The sequence below is a fragment of the Cheilinus undulatus genome, linkage group 10, assembly GCF_018320785.1.
Source record: "Cheilinus undulatus linkage group 10, ASM1832078v1, whole genome shotgun sequence".
In the NCBI taxonomy this organism is placed as follows: Eukaryota; Metazoa; Chordata; class Actinopteri; order Labriformes; family Labridae; genus Cheilinus; species Cheilinus undulatus.
The window spans coordinates 31,173,610-31,200,081 of NC_054874.1; the positions used below are offsets into that span (position 1 = coordinate 31,173,610).

Genomic DNA, 26,472 nt, shown 5'->3' on the forward strand with positions numbered 1-26,472 from the left:
TGAATAAGAAGAGTCGTCAAAATATGCAATACAATGCAAAAGACTTTAATAAATTTCAGAAGCGCACACATACATAAACAAAACATTTACAATTTTCTCCACACTGGCAAATCAAATTCAGTTACAAAGATCATGTAAGGTGCATATTGTACTTCACATTGAATAAAAGTGAGGTTGTCTGTCTCCCTTACATGGACAAAAAGCTCTCCCCATGTATGAGTATTTTTTTTTCTCTTTTCCCAAAAAGATCAGGCAAAATCTAATCATTACACAGTGCTAGGATGCTATGTATATTTCATACTGTGGCTCCTATGCAGTAGTGAATACATTTGATACCATAATTACATGAATATACCTCCTTCAATAATAACAACCTGCCTCACAAAAGAGGCGACACGTATAAAATTAAAAGCTTTAAAATGGACATAGTCTGCAGATCTTTGTCACAGCAAGACTGAGGAAGGAAATCAAGCTTGTGCTGTAATATAAATAAATTAATCCTACATAAGAGGGGGGAAAGAGCCTCTTGTACAGGCTATGTCCATTCTAATGACTCTAATTCTATGGTTATATGTATGTTCTGTAGGTGCCATTGTAGGCCTTACCTATCAAAGCAGTCTTTAGCTTACCAATTAACAGGACTATTGAACAACAATGCTGCTAACCCATCAAGCCAGTTACTGGTGTATACCACAGAAAGTATTCTAGTCAAGACATACTTTACCGTAATGATGCTAATGATAGGTGTAGAAACAGTAGAAGCAAAATGATGCTTTAAAAATTGATGTCAAATGGCAATTTATTGCTGTTTTTTTCAATTGAAGCCTGGATTACCTTTTCATTTTGGTGTTCTTCTTATCACAAAATGTCTTTTGTCAGTGTAAATAAGTGCAAAAAATGTTTTTTTTTTGTCCAAAGCCAACTCATATTAAAGACTGCCTGAGGATTATTATTATTATTTTCTACCATCTGGAGTCATTTTAATGTGGATCCCACAGGTTAAATCACTTCTGAATTGAGGCGACATACAAAAGGTTAGGCTTAGCGCTCCTCAAATCTGCCCTACATAAACAGCTTTTGATTATAACCCCAGCAGTTAGTCCCCTTGTGATTGTGGCTTAGCTCAAAGTATTAAACTTGTCCTACCATCTCGCCCCAGTGTAATAACAGCGCGGCGACCAGTAGCACGCTTGTAGAAAGCACTACAAATGTTGAAATAGTAAGAGGGGGGAGGGCCATGCAGATTTCTGTTACATTTGCAACGCTCTTCACTAGCAATGTGATCAGTGGCCTCAGAAGTGGGGCAGGAGAAGGCGAAAAGTTGACAGTAAAAGGGTTTCCTGTGATGTGGGCTCAATACTAATGTAAGCCTACAGGTTGTAGACCTTGCAGCATAAATACATTAAAAGTCATTTGTTCCATGAGCAAGCCCAAATAGAGTGAAACAATACAAAAAAATCAGAAAGTAAGAAAATAAAAATGGCCACCAGGCAGTTTTAAAAACAAGGCAAAGAAATGGAATCAATAAATATAAACACCATCAACTCTGTGATAGATATACATACATACATATAAACATACTTTACAGATCTACTGACTGTATTTGACACCTATTTTACAGAGTGGGTGCTGGAGTGGGACATTTTTCGAGGAGGGTTCAGGGCTTACAGTATCATCCTCACTGACACAGGTAAGTAATAGCATAGGACTCAATAAAGCATTTCAAACTTCCAACGGATTCACAGGAGCTTTGTCAAAGATTCAGGCAGGCAGCGTGAAGCGTCTTTCTTTTTCTGACATTTTTTTTTTCACTCCCCTCCTCCTTCAAGTTCATCTTTTCTCTCGATTGTATGAAGAGGTGGGGTTTTGAGGCTGTAGAGACAGTAAAGTACTTGTTTCACCTCTTCAGTTCTCACCTTCCTTCCTTCCTTCCTCCCTCTGCCCTTTCTTTTTTCTCTCTCTCTCTCTCTTTCTCTCTCTTTAGGTAGTGGGAGCTAGAGATTGATTTTAATCCTGTGGGAGCGAGCTGTACCTGTGCCACAGAGTGTGCCATAGTGTGGTGGTTTCAGTGCCGTCTCCTGAAATATAGAGAGACAGACAGATATAGGGAGATTGTAGTTACAATATCATCGAGCTCTGAGCAAGCCTGAGCTGTAGCCTTATCAGTGTGAGGCTACACCGAACACTGAATAAAAAAAAAAAAATCTCTGAAGAGAAGATAAAAAAAAAGCATTCTTCAAGGCACGGCTGGCAATCAAGTCATTATCTTGTCAGGTTTCCTTGAAGAATGCTACAAGTGTCACAAGCTTGTGCATTTTTCCTGTACTTATCAGAGCATGCAATCTTATCCAATTATCACTCCCAATTTGTCTTTTTGTCTCCCACCACACTAGTGCAACACTCTTCATTTTCCCCCTCAAAAAGCCATTTGGATCAATTTGGGCCCACTCTTTCTTTCTTTCTTTCTTTTGGACCCTTGCCAGTAGGTCCTCTGATATGTACAGAATATGACATTTTTGCTGTTTCTAAATAGGTACTGACCTGATAGTGCTTACATTTGCAAGGCACATTGATTACAGATGCAATGACTCAACAGAAAAACAAAACAAACGGACAAAAAATGATAAAATAAGAGTCACATACAAAGAAAAAGCCATGATCAGTCTCTAGAATGTAATTCTGGTGTCAGATTTGATTAACATGCCTAGTTAGCCTTTTAAATTATAGCCTCTTCTCTTCTGTGCACCTACTATGAGTCAGCTGCAGCACTTTGTCATCAGGCCATGGGTGGCTAGTGTAAAGAGCCTGTACCTTCACCCACACAAATACATGATGATATGCAAAAATGGATTTCACTGCTGCCCTTCTTGTCCAATGCATTTATAATATTACCTTTTTTAAAGATAATACCATAAATTGCATTATGAATAAGGCATTAAAACCACACTTGTGCTCCAAGGGGTATTTAGTCAAACTGTAATGCATGCGTATGCAAAAATACCAAAACATTTGTAGCAGTTTCTTTCCAGTATTGACTCATACGAGGTTGCTTTCGTTTAACAGAGCCCCTCCGTGCTCTATCACCCCAGATTTATGGGCTAAACAAAAAAAATGTGTTAGCCTTTCTTATCCCTGCATATTCATGATGATGTCTGAGATCACTCAAGCAGGGTGGTACTTTTTTGATCTGCCTCTGCTTAAGCACATACTCTCACAAGAGCTTCTTCATCACTGGAGGCAGATTGACCTCTAATATCCCGGGGTAGGGGTTAAAAGAAAATGATGAGATGCGTAAAAACCGAGAAGACAAGGGAGGGTAGGGGAGGGAGGTTTTCATTTGCGAGCACGGCTCGCGCTGTATAATGAAGCCATATGGTGGCACAAATCTGCGGTCTCTGAAGTATTTTTACAAGCTTTACTCTCTATCAGCTACATCTGTAAAGTCCCTGAAAACATTTCGGTGACCTTAAACCATAATCATCTCCTCCTGTGTGCCCTCCCAATTGTTATTCCACGGGTGGGCTTTTTGTCTTTGCTTTATTTTCAGCTGCTGAAGGTGTGTGGGAGGGTGTGGGGCAACGCGAGATCACTGTAAAGGCACTAAAGCACCATCTGTCACTTTGATGAACAAAAAGGAAAACACGAGAACCTGGCTGTGATCTTTGCTTTTGGGCTTGTGGTATTAGTTTTTAAGGGCTCACAAGGGAGACTGAATAACTGGCATTGACCGACAAAATTCAGCTTTTGTTTTTAACAGCAACACTTGAAATTCTGGAGTGTTAAAATATTCTCTTTCTTGCCTCTTTAGATGAAAGCAACAAGCAAACTTTTTGTAAGAGGGGCTTTTTGAAAGTGCCGCTTTCTAGACTTTGAAAATAGATTTTTCTTCTAAAGAAGCACAAAGATAAAATCAAGCAGAGATGAACTTATTAAAGGGCTCCAACAAACAGTACAGCTGGTCATCTGTTGTCACATCATTTTAGATTCTGGGAACGTGATTCACCCAAGGATAATATGTGGCATCAGTGGTAATCTTAAAGGAAGGCTGTCTTTTTTTCCTCTTTCTTATCAGCCTCATTCGAAACCTAATTACGGTGATTTTAATCATACTGTATTACGAGTGATTAACCCTTTAGTGCATTTAATTAACCTTTGCAGCCACCGATTCTCATCAGGCAAAGCTCTATGCCTTTTTTCCTTGACACAGGCTTTAAATAAGCACACTTAAAACTAGTGGGAAATCTAACGTCTAAAGTGGGAGGCATCACTTGTCAATTGCTTAAGGGGACAAGGGTAAAAAAAGATGTATTATCAGCTTAACATCACTGAAGATATGGTTGATGAGGATAGATTTTCTTGATAATATTTAAATTACCAGCATATGCAAGAGTCCTGTCACCAAAGTATGAGCGAGTTAAGCAGATAAAACCTCACCTTACTTGGAGAAAAGAATACAAACACCTAAGAAAAGTTCAGTGTAAAGGGGGCCTCAGGATCTGAACGGGTGTTAACTAATCATAAATTCATTGATTTTAAATTATTCTGACAAATATACTCCGCTCTGATCAGCAACATAAGTGAAAATCAATTTAAATCCTTGATGCATAAAATTCATGACAGATAATAATTCAGAATAGTAGAACACAGTCGGAATATTTCTGCATATTTCAGGGCACTCACTGGCGGTGAGACGGGAAATCATCCTGACAAGTCGTCAGTGTGTCGTATAAACACATTATGAATTAAATCTTTCGTACCAAGGGCATGTTGTAAGCTTATGTATAATGTACCATGGCAGAGCATAGCTTTTAACCAGGGTTTTGAATAGAAGGTGGATGAAGGGAATGACTATCAACTCTGTGTGGGTGTCTTCATAAATTATACTTAGCATAATACTTCACGGGATCAACAGTCATTTACCCAAACTATGCCATGAGGAATTTTAATGCTTGCTGGTTGTCACACAGAAGTGTAGTGGGAGCCAAAAAAAATGAATAAAAAAAGACAGAAATGAACCAAAGATCTGAAAACTGTGTGCAATATGAGGCTAGACACAAACAAAAGCAAGCACCTCATCAAACAAAATCAATTATTGATGCAATATCATGAAATTGACCCAGAATTGCATGAATGGCAGTTGTGATAATTATGATCAAAACAGGAACAAAATGAAAGCCAGTGCAACCAAGCAAACCCAACCCTCAAATTATGTAAAAAAAAAAAGGAAAAAAAAAAAACACAAAAAATGAAAATGGTTGACGAAGCAAGCAATTTCCACTAACTGACACTGAATAAAAACTATATATATGCACATATTTTTAAATAAACTGCAACCTTGTGCAGACTAGACAGCCTTCATTAGCTTGAATGGGCTGCTGATAGCATGCACATACTATCTCATGTACTGGGCATTATTAAAGACCTCTTAAATGCAAACTACACCACATCACAGCAGCAAACATTAGTTGTGATGTTGCATCCTCTCCTATATGAGCTAAATTAAGGAATGCAAAGTATGTGTATCTACATATGCCATTAATAACAATAATTGGGGTCATTAAAGTAGAGCATTTATGGGCTAAATGCAACGTCGGCCGGCAAGGCTCTTTTATGGACTACTGCTCCCTTGGTGTTTAAGTATATTGGTCTCAAGGCTCTGCGTCACCTTGATCTCCGTGACCCCCCCTCCCCCTGCCCCAAGTAGTACTCAGTCTTCCCACAGTGCTCGGCTCTGGCTGTCAAGCATAGAGCAAGGCCACCTCTCTTTACCTCTGATTTACATTTATTTCTCTCGCCAGCTTTTATTTATTGGGGCACTTCGCATTTGGCACATATCTCTTAGGGAATCATAAGCCCTTTGCTGTACCTTGGCATCTAAATGAGCCTCCCTCCCATAAAGCCTCACTTGCGCAGTGAAGGCGGCACTTAATTTTTCAGGACAGAACCGACCAAAAGCTGGGATTATTTATCAAGTTTGTTTGGAACGTCAAGATATTTTTTTGTGCTTCTATTGACACAATTTCGTTTAAATGGATACCTGATAAATTGGCGCTCTGGGTACTATATTTATTTATTTCTGCTCACATGTCAGTCAGATATATTAGCACACAGCACCATTTGCCCTTGACCTCAGATACATCAGAAAAGAGCCTGACCCAGGCTCTTAAAATCAGGCTTTAACCTTTTTGCACTTAAATTCAAAATAACGGTCCCTTGTTCAGATGCTTCCATTAGTCAAACTCTGAATATGAAACTATCATCTAGGTGTATTTTCGAAGATGACAATGGGATTATGGTTGCTAATGAAATAGGTGAAAGCATGAATACATGGGAAACAATCAGTAATGGGAAAGCACTGCTGTTTTCATTGTGAAGTTGTGTTTGCTTTCTGTTTGTGGCAAGTCTTGGGCACACTTCTTAGGTGCAAATAACATTCATGTAGACATGGTCATGGTCAGAGTGGGAATATCCCCTGGCTTCATGCTGCCACCCTCTCTCTTTCAAATCACCTACCATGGGACAGCAAGGGGAGTGTGAGTGGGGACTAGTGTGGGAGGGTTTAAAAAGGAAGTCATGAATTACCTGTCGGGTGGTGATTTGCCCCGTGGTCTTGAATCCCCCCTGACAGCTGCACTCTGAGACACTGTATGGGTCGGAGCTAGTCGATGAGCACTTGGAGAGTGAGTCACAGCCCACCACAAATGTGTTGTCCAAAGGGAGCTCCTGGATCACGTGGTGTTTCTTTGGGGCCACTGGGGTCTCTGGTTTGATTTGAAATGTAGGCTGGGGGGAAGCTGACTTGTAATGCTTGGCTAAATCTGGGCTGTCGGGTTTGAAGGTGGTAGGCGTGGTGGCCCAGTTGTACTTCCCCATGGTTTGCTCCTCTAGCTCCACAGGGAGATCCAGTGTACCATTTACATGCTCATGGGTAGGGTCGTCAGGCTTGGATTCATCTATGGTCACAAAGTTCAGAAGGAGGCTCTTGGGGGATCGCTTCTTTCTCTTCTTCTTCTTTTTGATCTGACGGTTCTCTTGGTTGGGTGACACCCATTCCCCGCTCTGCTTGCCTTTCTGTACTACTTTGTGTCTGGGTGTTTGTCGGCATCGCACCAAGGCAGTCACAAATATCACCAAGATGACAGTCATGGTCCCTGCAATGATAGCTATGACAACAATCACATATCCATTGGCTTGAGGTGTTACCTCGCTGTCCCCTATGTTACGGTCCAAAGGTGTCTCCATGCTTTTCCGTAGCTGCTCTTGGATAAAGGTAGCATTTGACACAGTGTCATTGACAAACAGGTGAATCAGAGCAATGGCGTGTAATGACTCAGGCTGGCCTAGATCTTTGACCTTGACCACCAGCCTGTGCAGCCCCTGATCAGCTGATACTATTTTTTCCTGCAGTGTAATGTTACCCGTTGTTTTGTCGATGGCAAAGAGACCTCGAGGGGAGACCCTAGATGTGATGATGATGCTGCTGATAATGCTGTACTGCAGCTCAGCATTCATACCTGTGTCATTGTCAATGGCAAACACTCTGGTGACCACAGCGCCAGGGGTGGTGGTGGTCCGCACTAGGTCATAGGAGTAATTTGAGGACGGGATGACGAACACAGGGCGATTGTCGTTCACATCGACTACGTTGATGGTGACCTTGGCGTAGGAGGAGCTGGGAGGTTGCCCCCCATCAACTGCTTTGACCATGAAAGTGTAGGAGCTTTGCTGCTCCCTATCAAAGGTAATATTAGGTTTGATGACTCCAGTTTGGGGGTCGATGATAAAATTATCTTTACCATTCAAAATGGACAGGGTTATAACTGCATTGTCTCCTGCATCTGCATCTGTCACTGTGATTAAGCCAACAGTTCCATAGAGAGGCAGGTTCTCAGGCACATAGAAGTTGTACTCGGGGTGTGTGAAAGCTGGGCTGTTGTCATTAAGGTCCTGGACGATTAGCCTGACAGTGACATTGCTCTGCAGGGATGTGGAGCCATTGTCCTTCGCTATGACAGTGAATGAGTACCTCTCCTGCTTTTCTCTGTCCAGTCGTTTGCCAACAGAAAGGATTCCTGACCGCCTGTCTACGTTAAAACCATCAGGCGCATCAGGGCCAAGAGTATAAATAATCTCAGCATTATGTCCGCTGTCCGCGTCAGTGGCGCTGATTTTTATTAACTGTGTAGAAGGGTCATTGTTCTCTGGTATGGAAAGTTGGATTTCCGGCTGGGGGAAGATGGGTGCATTGTCGTTCTCATCCTTGATTTTAATTAAAACCATAGCTGAAGTGTTCAAAGGAGGCGTCCCCCTATCCGAGGCTACTATCTTAATTGCATATTCTCGAGTCGTCTCATAATCTAAGGGGGCGGCCGTCTCTAGTAAGAACTGATCATTAAAGACGGGCTTCAACCGAAAAGGAACATCATGGTCAGTGTAGCAAGCTACTTTACCATAAAGATCTGCATCCTTGTCAGTGACAGTAATGAGGGCTATTTTGGTGTTCAGAGGTGCATTCTCAGACAAAAGAACAGTCCCATTAACCAGGTTGATAATGTAGCGAGTGTCTATGGTAGGGACATTGTCATTAACGTCTGTGACATTAACAATCACCGTTGCTCTTGACGGGGTGGAGCTGCCATCACTGGCCAGGACAATGAGTTTATGAACAGGAGTGACCTCCCGGTCCAGTGGCTGCTTCACAGTGATCAGTCCTGTTGAGCTATCGATGGCAAAGTGGCGCCTGGTTGAGGCAGAGATCTGGTTGCTGAAGGCAAAGTGGATCTGTGCATTGGAGCCCAGGTCTGCATCCGTGGCATGTAGCTGAGCAACCGATGTCCCAGTGGGGGCGTTCTCTGGGACTGAGACCTCCAGCTCGCTGTCCTTGAAGATGGGGCGATTGTCGTTGACATCAGAGATGGTGACTTGGAGGATGGCAGTGCTGGACTTGGGAGGGTTGCCTCCATCCTCCACCTTTATCTTCATCACAAAGGTGTCCTTCTGCTCACGGTCAAGGTTCTGCTGGACAATCAGCTGTGGCCACTTGTCACCTTCGGGAGTCTCAATGATGTCAAGGCCAAACTCACTGACACTCTGTAAGGAGAAGAGGACATTTTGAGTTAATAATTCAGTAAAAAGAACATGCATACATCTATATAAATCCCACATTCATCATTTTACCCTCTACTTTTTAGTTGTTGTCTTTACTAATCAGGTCTTAATTCCACCTTTCAAATACCAATTTTCACATGGTTTATATACAGAAACAGATCACTACAACTTAAGTCTTTATTTAGATTTTTGTTTTGCTTTCTGGGGGCTGGGGTTTCAGGTTTTTCCTAAGAGCTTATTTGTAACCCTTTTTCAGAATCAGTCTTTTTAGGCAATAAATGTAAGACCAGGCATCTAGTTCACAGGGTCTCTCATCATCTCACTGGGGCACCAGTAAATCAGTAGCATCATTAAACATGCTCAACACTGGCACATTTCAAGTGTTACCAATAAAAAAACGAAAACTGAACATAACATGCCCCGCATTTGTATCAAACGTGACAATTAATCCTTTTAGGAATGTGTCCAACCATTTTAGCAAACCAAGTCCCTCCACCCTTCTGTGCTGCTATAGCTTATATGATTATTTCACTCTTTAGCCTCCCTTTTCTTTTCTTTGCCTTCACTAGAATGAGTTTTCTTTTTATAAACAGTAAGAAGGTAAAGATGGCAGCTTTGCAACTTCATTATGAGAGAGGGCTGGGAAAGGAAATACACTGATAGGTTTTCATATTAAATACACTATGAGATGAGATCACCATAGATTAAGTGAAGAGAGTGAAAAAAATCCTGCATTTTAGAGCGGCTTCTTGCTCAAGAAAAGCTAAATCTGAGCAAAAGTAAAGCCGGAGGAAAATGAAAACAAATGCACAAGTAATCCCCAAACCAAAGGAAATGGCAGTGGCTGTTAAGCGTAATTGCCTTCTACTCAAGAAAAACTAGTACTAGTATTTAAAATTCCAGAGGGGCTCTACTATGTGTCCATAAATGTTTTCAATTTAGAAAAGAAGATGGAAAGGGAGGACGAAGCCGGGAGAGGGACAAGTGACAAAAAAAGGACAGAAAGCGGGAGTAGGGGGAGGAAATAAGGAGAAGATCAAGCTCATGAATGAGCTGCATGCACATTATGAAACAAAGAAGCCCTTTGAAGCTCTTTCAGTCAGAAGCAGTTTCATGGTAAAACAAGAAAAAGCATCCTCTTTAAAGAGATAAGCTTCATGCTGCACATAATGTTGGAAGAGATTACTCTGTCTAGGCACAGCTATCAAATGAGATTAAGATACATACATTCTTCTCGTTCAAGCAAGGAACATTTCTACCAAATTTTCAGAACAAGAGTCTGGTAGGTTATGAAACCAAGGACCGTCCTTGTGCCAGTAGTGTTGTAGCCGACACAAGAAAAACGTGCAGCAGCAGCATGTAAATGATTGTGTACTCTGAAAAACTGCTTGCAGAGGGAATGCCGTCAACGTGTCAGTGATTGACAGAAGTATTTAAACCAGCCAACGCTGCAGCAATGATCTTTCAGACCTTATTTGTGATCCTTCTGGCAAGCTGAAGTCATATAGGGATAGGCAGACAAGACATGTAAGAGAAAATATAAAGATAGTGGCCTTAGAGATGAACTGTGCTTGATGTTTATGCTCATTGCAGAACTATTCTTGTCGCAACTAAAAGGTCCAAGTCGACATTCTGGGGCTCTATAGCTAAGCACTTCTCAATCCTCACAAAGCTCCCCTATTCTCAGTTGTTTGAATAGTTCACAGATCCAGCACAGTAGCTGAGTATCTGCACACTGATATTTGGCAAAGCCTGATTTTAATAGTGGGATGTTGAGTTAGGATGTGTCAAAGGGAATGCTGCACAATGATTTATGAGCCAGCATTTCCTCTATGCTTTTGTCTTGGTTTCGCACAATTTTACAACTGACAAGACAGCACTCAGTGCATTTCAATAAGTTGAAGAGAGCTATCTCTCAGGCTGTGCATCCTCCTGAATGCAAAATTAGTCTGGTGGATTGTGATAAGATCTAGGGCAGGCTAAGAAAAGGCCAAATACTAGCATGAATCACTCACTGGAAACCCTAAGGCTGTGTGAGAAGGACGAATCCGTCTAAACAGCTAAGTGCGCACAATGTACTGTGCCTCACGCTTTCAAAACACGTACACTGAGCAGGTATATGTCTTCTTGAACTCTGATGACTTGTCATTCTTTTAATATTATTCTAGCAGCAGGTCTCTGCAGTAATACGAGTAGGATCAGAGCCCTGAATGTGTGGAAGGTGTGCGATGCACAATTTAATCACAGGTTGGCTAATTCAAATGAAAATGATTGAGGGACAGTGACAGAAGCAGGGGGAGAGAAAAGGATGACTCTGAATCCCGTTCTGCAGACAGCTCTTCAGATTATCAATGAATGCATCTTTCAGTCAACTTGATGACCTTATTAAAACTAAGAGGAGGCTGAATATATCAGGAGGACTTCAGTCACGGTGATGCCCATGGATGGGGCTAACCAGAGAGGGCTATTCATCACAAGCTATAGCACCTCTTTATAATGCTGATAGAAACTCCCTCTCTCCCCTCTCCTATCTCTCATTCTTTCCCTCTATCCCTCATCCTCTTTTTGCCCCCGGTCATGATCTCATGCATATAATTAAGACAAAAGAAGCCGGGAATTGTTTGTCTCTTTTTGTCATCCCTTAGAGGATGAAAATGTGTCAAAATAGGATGCTAATGAAAACTGGAAATGCTTGACAGTGAGTTCTCTGCCCAAAAGTCCCATCCACTGCTTATAGGCAGCAAGGAATGCATTAATCACGGTTTTCTTGCTACTTGGGACTGAATCTTGAATCCATTTTGCATCTTCAGATGCAAACTAAGAGGCAGTTAAGGAATGAAATGATTGAAGCTCAGACTTGGAGTACAAGCTAAAGGACCACTCCATCTACTCAAAAAGTCTTAGGTATATTTCAAATAGACATTTATCAACCAAGTAGATTGCAAAATACCCCAGGACGAAACATGATTGATGGGAAAAAGGTTAAGTCTAAGAGCCCTCCAGATTGCCCAACCAAAATACAGACACCTACTTCATCATCCAGACACTCAATGAGACATGGCCTAGCTAGCAGAGGAACATTGATTTGCATGAGAAGTACATGCCCACCTTTAATGTATCAGAAACTACTGACATAAATGGAAGCTGGTTTGCACGTCTTCAAAATCAAACAGCACAATATTCCAAACTGAATTGCAAGGAAAACCAAAACAGCTGATTCTGTGTATGTCTCCTGACTTTGCCTCTAAGTTATCTTGTGAATATGTATAGTGATCGAATCTGCTTTCATGGGAGATCCTCCTCCATCCATGCATGTGATTGCTTTCCCTGACCTTGACCATTTCTTAGGACGTCTTCTCTGCAGTTCAGGTGACGTAACACACCGCTGCACTGCCCTGATGGCAGAGTTTCACTCAGACTGTGATTACTGCCCATTATGTATGGTGCCACAGCGCTGTGTAGGATGTAATTACCCGTTGTCCCTCTTAGCTTTCAGGAAAAGGAGAAGTCCAACAATAAGGGGCTACCATATTCTTTTCATGTGCTGTGTATGTTGACATCTTAGGCATCCCACATGTGGAGTGTAGGGCCATTGAATACGTCACACTGTGCGACACAATGGTATCAATTTCAGTCCTCTGCCATCTACAACACAAGAAAACTGGGCAAACTGTCCTTCTAAGGGGAGCTTCTGAGACAAATCTCACAGGACCAAACAAAGATAGTCCAAGGGTGGCTTAGTGGCCAAGAGCTATTCTTGGAAATGCTTGCACATTCTTTCCACACTAAACCCTCTGCTTTCTACTCCTCTTCAGCAATAAAGGACACCAAAGGTTGCGAATGTTTATGGCTGTCTTAATGCTTCTCTCCCTCTTTTAGCCCACTCTTATGCTTCCTGGAACAGAAGGAAAATTAATCTGGGGAATATAATGACAAGAGGCAAATCAGGGACGCAGTGCTAAGGATGTTCTAAAAAGAATTTCCAGCAAAAAAATTACAACTACAGTCTAGGCGAGAGTTTTCTTTTGTGAAAAGGGCAAATTAAATGATTGCAAATGATCATCATAATGGGCAGAGCATTTTGTGGATGATTTTAGGCATAAACTATTCAGGACGCTTCACTGAAAAGGCTTTGGCAGTGGGACTCTTTAAAAATGCAAATTGGTATTCAAGGCAGACACAGACAGCCACGGTTCTGTTCACTCCAACCCACTATGAACTTCATCTGAGACTCCGTGATGGACTTGTCATTTCTGCCTTGCACCATGCTCTCTAATCCAGAACCTCTCTTTACTTATTATGTTTAGGGTTTCCTCCAGAGTGCTTGCATCTCCCTCTTTAATTACACTTCATTTGTAGAAGCTCATGTCATCTCCAATATTCATCTATCTGCCAAGCACAGAGTGTTGTCTGGACTATAAATGAAGAATGCATGATATTATCCTACATATCGAGATTTAAGGCTGACTCCATTAGGCAAGGAGGAATATTGCACTGCAGTTTAATAAAGCATCAATTAGATGATGAGGGAAAGCTTTCCTGGGTCTGCATGAGACACCTAGTAACATAATATAGTGCCTTCATTCTCACTTGCTTCAATCTACCATGTTCAGCACATGTAACCTGTTGCTGGAAATTGGATGCCGAGCATGTTTTTTACTGTGTTCTCAGATATTACTGTACATGGAGCTCCCCCACCCCCGACCCACACACTTTCTTTACAGCTTTCTCTCATAATGAAATAGAACATATGTGCACATTAATAACTGGTACAAAACATTGTAGGTTTTATGGCATATTCTAATGTATGCAAAAGTACGTCATACTTTCAGTGTACACAACAGCCCTTTAGTAATATACAGATATATAGCAGTTTTCAAGACCAGCTATAAAGCAGATCTGAATAATATACCATATGGGATAAAAATGGAGCAAAGACAATATCACAAGGACTAAAGGATTAAGAAATAGCAGCCAATCAGAGCTCATATAGAGAGCTAGTTACTGCAGACGTTCTAGATTCATCAATAATTTGTGTGTGGACTGGTGTTCAGCTTGCACTGCATCCATTCATCCAATGTTTGTTAAATACAATTAATTAAATTAAATTGTACTTTAATACCTAAAATAGGCCGCTTTAGTGTTCTTCGTTATCATGCTTGCATGTGATTGTTGTTATCCTATTAATTTGACTAAAAGCCATCTGTTTTATGAAGCCCATTCAATAAATTTGTTTACTTGAAGACTTCCAGTATGATAAGGCTTCAGGCTCCTATCTTTCATTTTCAATATCTTTTGCTGATTGACTATTGAGCTAAATGAGGTTGTACATGATAGCTTTTAGTTGAGATGTGAGATTGTGGACACACACTTATGTCATCTATCAACGTCAGTTTCAGTGGAGTGGAGTCTTTCAGGATCTTTACTTCGGCATGCAGCATCAGATGTTTTATTATTATTATTATTATGTTTCTAATTAGAGCTGACAAGCCAGAAGGATCAAACAGAAAAGGGAGCGATCAGAGTCAGAAAAGTATGTACTAGACCCTGAGAAATAGGTTTAAAACGCACAAACATTTGGTAGTATAAAAAAGTTGGGTTTATCTTATCAAAACACCACAACCAAATTCACTTTTAAGCATTGCTCTTGCCATATGGTATGGTTCTTATGCTTTTTCAATGTTGATTGTGAATCCTCTTTCAAACATGAGACATGTAAGCTTAAAGGTTATGTGAGAAACTTTGGGGTTATGCTGATTTGGGATGCTCTCTTGACAAAGCTGTACCTGGGGTTTCTTTGCTTATTTGTCCTCTACATGTGTGAGCAGTATATTTCTCACAACTCGATTACAATTATCAGGTCAAAATTCAATTCCACAATGCATCACAATTCATCCAATGCATCCTCCACTTCTATGCTGCTGCACATGGCTACTTTTTATCAATAGAGGCAAGCAGTCTGATAAACTCCATACATCAATGTACATTTCTTTACGAACTAGATCTATTCTATTTATATGACTTAACTAAATAAAATCACATGATATTAACAATAAAATAGATTAATATTCTTCTCTCTTTTAAGAAGAAGGTTTGCATGAAATATATGAATAGTGTTTGAAAAAGATGTAATGAAATATGCTTAATATTTGAAAGTATAAATAAAGGTTTAATTGTTTTCCCCCTTTTCAATGATGTGAACGTTGAATTGTTTTCTAAAACACTTAAACAATGTTACATATTTAAATCAAACAGCTTTATCAGCTGCTTCTATCTTTCTGTGCCTTACTCATACATGTCTTATTTATTGAGAGAAATTCAATTAAGATCGTCCTATTGGGATTTAAAATCTGAGCCTCCTGTCACATTCACTCAATAAAATGATTTTTGACTCAAAACTAAAGTAACTTTAAGAAGAAATTGTTGGCAAATTGTTATCTAGTGTTTTACTGTGGCGGGATGCTGTTTAATTGATCATTTTGGGCTTTTAATTAATCTATTTTAGTGACATCATATGGTATGTCCACTCCAAAGCTGTGTGTTTTGTCTCATATTTGTATTTGACATTACTGCATTAATGATGGAACAGAAACTCAGGAGGCAGATGTCAACTCTTGTTAGGGACAATTAACATAATCCATCCTCCATACAAATGTCTTTTCACTATCTTCTTTATTTTACTTTCTCTAACTTGCCCTCTGTCTCCATGCTCTGCAGCGCATAGGCTGCAGAGTATTTCCAGGTTGATGAACCAGCAGAGTCCTAACACAGGAGTTGCTTGGTTGAGTAGCGTCATGTATGATTTCTACTACCACAAAGACAGGAAAAGCTGCGGACTGTAAAACAGACTACTGTTGCAATGCATTGAAAGCAGTCTCGTTTGGAAGCGAAACAAGTGAGTATTTGAGTGTTTAGTAGGTCAAACAGTGGCCATCCCATTGATTATGAGCTGCTTCTGCATCAATGTCTACATTGGCATCCGCATTAAGATGCATTGTGGAAATCATTATTTCAACACCTCTAATTTTCAGTGTAAAATAAAAGAAAAATGGCTGCCTCAGCAGTGTGTAGCTATATGCTTTATCAAACATTTAACCCGCAGGCTTCAGGCATTTAAATAATTATCTTGTCACATATGGTCTTGTTTACTTTAGTGTGTCATCTAAAGGCATCAACATTGTTTTCAGTCTGTTACATAACCATTTTAAAAAGTCTAACAGGAGCTTTAAAATCAAAGTAAAGGCTGTTTCTTTAAAAAAAAAAAAAAACCAAGACTGACTAAACCAAGATAACTGAAGCAACACTGAAAACAACAACACATGCCTTTTTATTTTCTGTTGAAATAGAAAAGGAAAGATTTTTTACCTTGACCAGCTCATAATGCTGAATCCCATTGATTCCTACATCAGGGTCAAATGCTGAGGGCACTGGGTATCGAGTATTGATGGCTGTGTTCTCTGGGATGGAGATGTTTATAACAGTGGACTGGAAAAGGGGCGCGTTGTCATTTACATCCTCAATCAGGAAGCGGATCTTGACCAGTCTGAAGATCTCGTCGGGCAGAACGGCCACCTCGATCTCATAGTAGCAGCGTTTCTCAGCAAAGACCCCCGAGCACAGCTTCTCCCGGTCGATGCGGTGATTGGTGGTAAAGATCTCCCCCGTGCTGGCCTCCACCCTCACCAAAGGCACGTCGCCTGTCTTATACACAGGCTTGAACTGCAGCGGCGAGGATAGCCTGATACTAGGGTCTAGGTTGAGGTCCAGGTCCCTGCGCAGGTTTCCGATTCTGACGTTCTCCGGCTGCTCCTCTTTCACTGTGTAGTCCCTCTCCTGGGCCAGACATAGCAGGACTGCACAGGTGAGCAAGACCAGCAGCACATGAGCCTGACCTGCTAAGTCCATACTCAAGGATGGATGATAGCTTCACTTCTACAGCTGCAATTCTGCCCCAAGAGAGTATGGAAAGAGAAAAACAGAGGACACAGTTTCAGTACAAATAATAGTGTGGCATTCTAGTTCTGCTGTAATTAGGAGGGGGGAGTAGGGTAAGATGAGCCAGTGGGTAAGATGACCCACCTCCTGTATCAAAGCAAACGTACAGTACATAGGTTTTGTCATGTGACAAAGAATTTAGAGAAGTGGAAATTTCATTTTACACATAAAACTGTCTTTTGCCTTTCAGAGTAAATTTTCCACATCTCAGAAATGATGTTCATATTAGGGGTGCACCGATCGCAATTTTCTGGCTGATCACCGAGCTTTAAAAAGCCTGACCTGCTGATTCCGATTTTGGCCGATACCGATTTTTTATAACTGACAGCATACACCTTCAATGTTCCAATCTTATTTTATTGAATAACATTGAACAATACACGTGAAACAATACAAACTTGTTGTTTTAACTGCACATGAGGTAGTTCTCTCAAATATAAATGAAAAGTTTAAAGCATTGCTGTCCAAAGTACTAAATAATATCAGTTCCTTTAGTCTTTCATTTTTCACATTTTAGTAGGTAGAGGCATATGAAACCGATCTTATTCACCGATCTTATTTTACAAGGATCGGCCGATCCCCGATATCCCAAAATTAAAGGAAATCAAGGCCAATACCTTGGCCGATCGATCGGTGCACCCCTAGTTCATATCAAAGCACATTCATCCAGGTTTACAATATGATATTATACATGTTGCTGGTTTACAAACATGTAAAAGCATGTAAATCCCTTTGCTAAAGATACGGCTGAAGCTAGTCTAATTTTCCAAAAATGATAGCTATGGGGCAAAGTGAACCAAAGGTACATTCAGTCAACATCACAAGGCATTTGAGTTAGGTCTCTGAAGTGTAAAATACTGACCAGATTTGAACTTATTCACCTAGGAACATCCCTAGATTCAAATAAATCATTTTACTTGACATTTGCGGCTATTTCTGTACTTACTATGAGTAAATCAGTATTTATTTCCAGCGATTTATATCTTGTAATGAGATGATTATCTGGACTTGTCTGGTGAATGTGACATGTTAGCTGTATTGTGTAGTGTTACAGTAAGCTACACAACAATGTCTTGGTATTGAGACCGGTTTTAAGGCCATGGTTAATATGTCTCTGTCTTGTCTAGAAATTGAGAGCAATTTTACTCTGTCTTGTGTCGACCTTGGACTGGCCGGACTTGGGATTTGGGATCAGGACCAGTCGATACCACTGATGTGCTATTCTTTCAAAACTCAATCTAAACAAACCAGTCCATCTTGTTTCTATCCAGAAATACCTCTAAACACTTATTTTAGGCCTCATTCACCTGACAAATCTAGATAAACATCTAATTTTCAGATATTAAAACAATTCCTGACTTGTCAGACAAACAAGCATTTATTTTTGATGGATAGTTACTAGAATAAATTTGCTGGTTTACTGTTCAATCTTGTGATGATTTTATCTGAAATTGATTTTTATGGTCTTGGTCTTGTGTACTCTGTTCTCAGGCAAATCTTGGTCTCCAATAGTGAGGTCTTGACTAAATCGTGTTCTTTCTTCTTTGAACAAGACAAATACACTTCTAAAATTTGAGTTTTGCAGTATTTTTTGTCCAAGCAAATCAAGGAAAAATTTCTGTCTCTGCATGCAAACTTGGACAGTAAATTCGGGTGCAGATGCCTCATGGTTAGGTCACCCCCAGTGTATGCAGATGACCTGGTTCAAGTCCCACCTGTGGCTCTTTCACTGCCTGGCATTCCCAACTCGCTCATCCCTTTTTCCCGCTCTATCCACTCTCCTGTCTCTCTTATAAAGGCAAAAAGCCCCAAAGTAATTATTTAAAAAGGAGACTGTATTCTGAACTCCTTCAAAATTATAATTTGATTTCAAAGATCTCACAGCCAAACAAATTAACTTCTGCCTGGTGACTTGTTGACCCCATTGCAAAATAAAGTCAAACCTCTACCATCCTGTTTTTGGTGACATGATTTGTCCTTTTATGAGAAGTGAATCAGACATTTCAGCTCTCTTAACTGCTGATGTTGTCATCTGAAAGGTTGCATCCACATGAAGAAGCTACCTCAAACTAAGGGTCGACTGATAATGGTTTTTCAGGGCTGATACAGATTCTTAACAGTGTGTGAGAACAATAACTAATATTTGGAATCGATATACATTTATGATGACAAATAAAACGTACTTCATTTGACAAAAGTAAAATTGTATGTTAAAAAATTACATAAAATAAACAATTTACCACTAGCTCTGCCAACATGAGAGACAGCAAAAAGTAACACTGTAACAGCAAGAAGCAGGAAGTGGTGCCATACACTTCCTGTGTCAGTGCCACCCAGGTCTCAGTGTTGATTGGCTGTTATTTGTCTGACATCAAGCCAGTCAAATGCTGTTGTGAGCAGGACACTACATGAGACTGTAGAGTGAAAACAATGCCAGAGGGGAAGACACACCAGGCAGTGGAGTAACACACCTTTAAATTAATTAATTTTATTGATTATTGGTATAATTAAATGCTGATACCAATATGCTGGTATCAATAATTGGCCAGCCGAAAATCGGTCTACCTCTGCCTCAATTGAAAAGGCTTGATGTACTGCAGTGAGGGCAAAACAGTTCATTTTCCCCCACAACCTCTGTGCTTGTCATACTGAATGATTGTTTTGATTGTTTATTGGTCTTGAAACTAACTGGTGGTTTTTGGGGACAACTTCATAACTGTGAAACTATTTCTTTAAACTCAGCTTACCCCATGATGTCTCAGCTTACCCACTGATTCAGATCAACCTACCCCTTACCTGGAGCAAGTTGAGCCACTCACAGGAGTACTATTTTTTTGGGAGGTCATATTTTCAGACAGCATTGTTATGGACTCATGCTGATTATTTCAATCGATGGCACACATCATCAACTGGCTCATGTTTTCATTGTACTTCTGCCTCGTTTTTTCCTGACCTTGAGGACGGCGTAAGTAAAAAATGACTCATCTTACCCCAGTCTCCCCTACTATTTCCTCTCATGGAGTTTTCTGATAATCCTAGCTAGTTCTGAGCCCATATACTTCTTTTGTCTTTGAGAGCAAATTAACTGTGCTTTTATACAATTAACCTTTGATGACATCCATTGAGTAAGTGGACATGGAAAAGGTTAGCAGTGCATGCATTCCATCAATCTGTTTCATCGCTGTAATGAATCGCTTCACATTTTTATTGAGAGTTATGAAAGCAGCCGGAATATAATGGTTTGCTCTGTAATCTTGTCCACAAATAGAGAATGAATAACTCAAATTTGAGTCAATAATGTGCAGCAGTGACTTCATAAACGGCACCTCACTAACAGCGTTCAGCTGATTTGGAGAGAGCAGAATTGAGCCTTAAGCATCGGTTCTTCCATGCATGAAGACACACAAGCACACGCAGTAGTACCGCTTGACAGCAGCTATTAATGGACAACCTCATTTACTCTGAATGTAAACAATTGAGCTTGCAAATATTTCATGAACGCCCATGTGTGTAAACATACACAATACGATAAGAGCAGCGTTCAGCTTAACCGCCGTGAGAAGAGACAACAATGTGAAATAATTTATTGTAGGAGCAGCCATCAGTCAAATTAGTGAAAGTTTATCATAACTTCATTACATCCTGATGAATATGTTCCTCCAACATCAGACTTAAACAGCATGCAGTTTAGTGTTTATCCTGGAAAATTCCTTTGATGACGCCCTTAGCCCAAAATGCAGAGCAGATGGGTTCACCATCAGTTAGCATTATTCATTAATAACATCTCGTGTTTAGTGCCACTTTCTTTGATGCTGTTGTTCTACAAAATCGTTCACTGTTTTAAATGTGCAAGGTCTCGCCAAAGGGCAATAACCTCAATTGCCAAAACCCAAGTAGGTCATTGGAAGATGATGAAGGAGTCATATTCTGCAATGCCCTCCCTGCCAGTATATGCTAGCATTAAATATTGACTGCTTTCCACCAGCTAATTAGAAGGTTATTTAGTCAGTTAGAAGGGGAGCTAATTCATGTGGTTTGCTGGCTGACATTTTGACTTATTCATTCTTTTAATGCATTCCTCCATATCTTGCATATTTTTTATGGGTCTCTGTTGGCCACACAGGCTTTATGGGCTTTTTCTCTAACAATGGTGGTAATGTATTGTAATTGTAAAAGCATGTTTGTGTTTAGAAGATAAAAGTAGCACAATAGACTCACATCACTTGTCTTTGGGTTGTTTTTAGAGTGAAATGATGTACTATCAGGGCAAAGCCACTAACACACAGCTATATTTACTTCTCATTATAATACCAGTCCCCCATGTGTATTCCAGCGCAATATATTTAACGACTAATATATTTTCATTGCTCATATCCCCCTGTGTGTTTAGGTCCACCAGCCCATTGAGTGTTTATCAACCTCATATGATTTTCCTCAAGATACTGGCTTGTATTTATTAGGCAGGAACCTTGAAATTGAACGTCAATTTCCTCCGCTATACGGCAGAAGCGTCTGAGAGCCATCACAGAGAGTATGCACAGCTGGTGCTGAAAATGCATACATACCTGCAATAACAAGGGACCTTAAAAGCCTCTCTGGGAACTGCAATATTTCCTGGCTTATGAAATTTCCATCAGTCCTTTAACAGGAGTCAAACGACAGAAAAAGGTACGACTACCTAAACTGCTCTACAGGGGTCCTCTAAATTGGCAAGGCAACTGTGTTCATAGCCATAGAAGCTGCTGGCCTACCGACAAAGGGGAATTGATTAAAAATAAGAATTTAATTAAGCAGGTTTTGAATCAGCAACAATTGCAAGGCATTCATGCAGCCTGTGAAGACAGATTTCTTTTCACACATTTCATAAAGCAGTCACATGAGACTCATTAAAGAACAGTGGGACTGAAATGAAAGCACGGCTGACATTGATCAGTGTGAGGGTTATTCACTCCAGACATATAGCACAGGCAGTGTTGTGCTGCCATGTCAAAATATTGATGAGATATATGGCATTAGTCGCTGTGACACACTTTGCTTTGAAGTGTGCATCTCTGTGAGAGTGAGCAGCGACTGCTTTACTGTGATGATCGCGACGCAATCCAAGGCTGAGCCCGTACAATGCATAATGAAGTTTAAATTACATCCTTAAATGGGATGTGATTCGCCCAAGTGTAAAAAACAGAAAAGATCAAAGCGTGATCTAGATTCCCTCTTCCTCGTAAGTGACAATAATGTTCTGCAGGATAAAGGGGAGGACTGGGTTTTTGGCTCAGAGAGCATGCAGGAGAACAAATAGCTACAAAGGGGACACTTTGACAGAGCTAATGTAATGTTTGAGATTGATTTCCTTTATATGTGGCATTGAAACAAAATCTATAGGGTGCTGTTTCTCCCCAAAATGAAACTTAAATGCCTAATTTAAGAATTTTGATATTTTACAGCTAAGATGCAGATGTTTGCATCCAACACAAACTTGTTTACTCCTCTCTTTTTGTACCTTGATGGGCGTCTTTGGCTTAAATCGCCCAGTTTCAAACATTTGCATGGCTTTTCACTTGTCACAAGCCTTTTATAAACCTGTCCATACGGGACAGGCTAGGTGAGAGAAAGGATTGTGCTGGAGGGGGAAAAAAAGTCAGAGGGATGGAAAGAGAAATCCTAGGTGTCAGTCAGAGTGTCTCCTTTGCTTACATTTCACCAGTCTCCTGAAATGCTATTTTGAGCCCCAGACAGCAGGTTGAATCCAGTAGGCAAACTCAAGCCTGCCTCTTGGGAGACACAGAGTGAAGAGGAGCAGGCCCGGCCCTGGATCACTTTACACAGCAGTGTGATGGACAGGCCTTCCCGGTGTTTGAATCGGCTGAAGGTAGCAGTGAGAGGGGAGACATACAGCCGCTGTCACCCCTTCCCCTCACCCCCTAAAGATACCGTCAGCTGGAAACTTTCAGTGTAGTAAGTCTGAGGCTGGAACCCTCAGAGTCATTTAAGTGTCAGAGGCTGGTTTTCACTGCCGTTGTATCTATCAATATTGTCTCTGGATCCAACAGAGATTTTCAAAAGAGGGCACTCGTTGAAATAACACTTTTGATTGTCTTGGGCTTCTTCTTTTTTTTATCAGCTTTAAGGATCTCTGACAGCCTGACAGACCAGGTTTCTGTCAAGATCAGTCGGTTCTTTTTCCGTCCACACTGCCTGAACATTTCTCTTTACAAGGCAGAGGAATAAAAGTTGTTTTCTCTGGGGGAAACTTCAACGGCGACTTTATTATCCAAGTTGCACTGGAAAGTCAAAGAGTGCAAGAAAATGCTGCTCAACATAAATGGCCCCTTTGACAATGTTAAAAATAGATTTCACACTGACAAAAGATGTGTGTAAAGTTCAGATATCATGTAACATTTTAATGTAACACGCTCCGTCATCATCAAGAAAAGAATTAGATTAAAATCTGACACATTATGATAATAGTAGACTGACTTTGTGGCTCTGGCCCATCATATTTTATAAGAATTTTGTTCTTAGGTATTCTGTAGTTTTTGTCGCTGGGTAATACTTACCCTGCATTTGCAGGATGACAAACTAATTTTCAACGTTGTGAACGTGGACCTCCAGAGGGCAGTCCACACATGCGATTACAATCCTAATGCTTAATATGCGTGTGGTCTTCGCGGTGTAGCCTTACGTCATCTTTAACTTTTACTTTTCTTTGGATAAAGATGGGGCAAAATCTGAAAATGAGGGCTTAAATTAATTGACTGTAAGATTTTGGAATTAATCAAAACAGAGTTGACATTTTAAAACTGTAGCCGTTTTGATGATTTATATAAAAACTGTTTACAAGTCTCAGGTTTTATAAGACCAGAGCACAGCGTAAAAACACAACACAGATTTTTAGTAGAGCTACTTTTCAAGCAGCAAAGCTGATTTTTATATCCATAAATCCAAAGTGGTGAGTCATATTTCATAAATGATCCTTCCTGGGAAGTGAAATGTACTATTCTACCTCTGGAGTGTTGAATGGGGAATTTTCAGGCGCCTTTTTGAAATTAAAACTTGCCTTAAAACATGTGCAGACTCTTTGGGAAGGGTTACATCTTAATATAAAGTAGATATGATCATGGAGGAAAAGGTTTTAAAGCAGTCTGGATGGATTCTAGTAGCTGTTGGAATTTTGAGTCAAAAAGTAAAGAAGAAAGTGCATTTTTTTAAACTGGCAGCATCTCCCCAGCTTTATCTAAGGTGATATATAAACTTGTGAGTACTTATAGAAGTCATTGACTTCTGGATTAGTGCATGCTGAGTTTAATTTCTCAGTCTTATTTGGGTTTAACAGGAGCTGTAGGTCAGGATATTGCAGTCAATGATCAGTAGCTCTTTATCAACTGGTGGTTTTGGCATGCTAATGTGCATTAGGATTTTTTTTCTACATCACACTCATTTCTAGGCTGCTTTCACTGACTCCCTGCCTCTTCTTTTCATAAAAACGCTTCAGCCTACAGCCAAAATATGCCTCTCACCTTGGGAAGCCTCACATTACCATTTGATTTAATTCTCCTGCAAATATTGAGTTCAGGAGGCCTTGTGGGAGTTTGGAAAAAAACGGACCCAATAATAATCTCTTGCATTTAGAGCAGGTAGAACATATTAGGGAGCCAAACAACCAACTGTGGCGGCTAATCTCCTGGCCAGCAGGGACTACTGAGCTACTCCTAGAGGGATGCATTTTTATAATGCTTTATTTTTCTTGAAGTGTGAGCGTGAGCAGACTGGCAGCCCTTGTAGGTTATGCCCTGTGACAGCTGAACCGCTTGACCAAGAGCGCGCTGTTACCGCGCACCCACGCACCGAGCTTCAGCGGCCAAGCTGCTGAGAGAGCCGCACCGATAAAGTCCCTGCAGTTGGATGCTCTTGGAAAGTGGGCCCTATCCATGTAGCGATCAGTGTTGAGCGAGATTAAATGACGCCCGAAGTCGTGACCAACCGCGCGGTTCTTATTCAGAATGCGACAACCCAGCTTACAGTCTCCACGATGCACCGTGTCCGTGGATAATTCCTATTTACATCAGGTGCATGCGTGGGGACGCCTGTTATCTTTCTGGAGCAGCTCTAGGAAAAAAAACGCACGGCATCAAAATGACCCACTATTGCAACACCCTGATTTCTCCAAGTGCCTCGTAGACTATCACTAAATTCTCGCCAAGCTTATGTTGCGCTCAGTAAATATAGCGCAGGTCCTCACCGCTTATTTGGACGTCAGTTTGATTTTTTACAGACCACATAAATGAGGTTGTTGGGCGCTCTCCAGCGTTTCCTCAATGCGCACAGGAGACATAGAAGTAACGGCATAAATACACTCAGAGAACATGATCACATTTTCATCCAAACACAAAAGTGACTGTATGAAGAGGAAATCTTACCTTCTTCGCTCGAATATGATGAAAAATCAGCCGCTTGTGCCGTCGCGTCGAGACATCACTGATTTACAAAAAGAAGTGCCACGAATTAAACTGAAGTAGAGGGAAAGGGGGGGAAAGGATCCTCATGAGAAGCGGCAGCAAAATGCAATGCAAGTAGAAAAAAAAAAATGTTATCCACTAAAAAAACTTATCCATGCGCTAAAAAACTGTTGTCCTCATGTGCAGGAGAAAAAATATCACGCACAGCGATCAACTTAGTTTGGAAAGGACGCTGTAATTCCTCTTCGGATGTCTTGGGCTCGCAATCCCACGGCCGGAGAAATGCATGGATCCAAGCTTGTTTAACATTAACTTTGTATCCCTAGCCTACGTTTGCCTTCCTACTTTATTTTCCCAGCTTTAAAGAACGCCGGCACCAAATTTTGCACATGTGCGTTAAAGGCGTCTCGACCCGCGCGTAAAACTTCAATCCAAGCGCAAAAAAAACGGACTTCTGGTGGAAAACTGAAAGCTTTAGCCTAATTTATTTTATCAGCACTTGTTTTGACAGATGCAAGGTTGTACAAGCTCCCAAAAACTCTGAAAAGCTGGGATGCAGCGAGCGCATCTCGCCCCCCCCAATGGAGTTGGATCAAAGTGTGCCTCAGTGCAGCATCACTTACAGGAGCCGGGATAGGCGGTTCAGCGTATCTGTCTGCTAAGCTGTAGATGTCTCAGTAGTATTGTATGAACTCAGTTCCTCAATACTGCCCACCTCTCTCCCTCTCGCTCTCCCTCCGACTGACATCATGGAGGAAGGAGGAGCCAAGCGCAGATTTAAGAGCCCCGGTTCTCTTAAAGCCGCACTGCGTTGGAGAGAAGCTTGCACTGACATGTAGGTGGATGACGGCTTGTGTGTGTATTTGTGTGTGTGCGTTTTTCAGTAGCCAGGCTTGCTTCAGAAATCCGCCTGAGA

At 40.8% G+C, this 26,472-nt stretch overlaps 1 protein-coding gene across 2 annotated transcripts in view; it reads right to left on the reverse strand.

Moving 5' to 3' along the window:
* The window catches only part of pcdh11 (protocadherin 11), a 187,137-nt gene extending 160,997 nt beyond the window's left edge, over positions 1-26,140 (reverse strand). Inside the window, exons 1-4 of one of the 2 annotated variants that reach the window (XM_041796988.1) lie at positions 25,518-26,140; positions 16,474-17,054; positions 6,583-9,090; positions 1,021-2,078 (exon numbers count right to left, since the gene is read on the reverse strand). In XM_041796988.1, the coding sequence (XP_041652922.1) occupies positions 1,995-2,078; positions 6,583-9,090; positions 16,474-17,013 (3,132 nt within the window). In that variant the 5' untranslated portion in view covers positions 17,014-17,054; positions 25,518-26,140 and the 3' untranslated portion in view covers positions 1,021-1,994. Of the gene's footprint in view, positions 1-1,020; positions 2,079-6,582; positions 9,091-16,473; positions 17,055-25,517 lie in introns of those variants that run through there. The other variant, XM_041796987.1, reaches the window with a different exon arrangement.
* Positions 26,141-26,472: the final 332 nt, after the last annotated feature.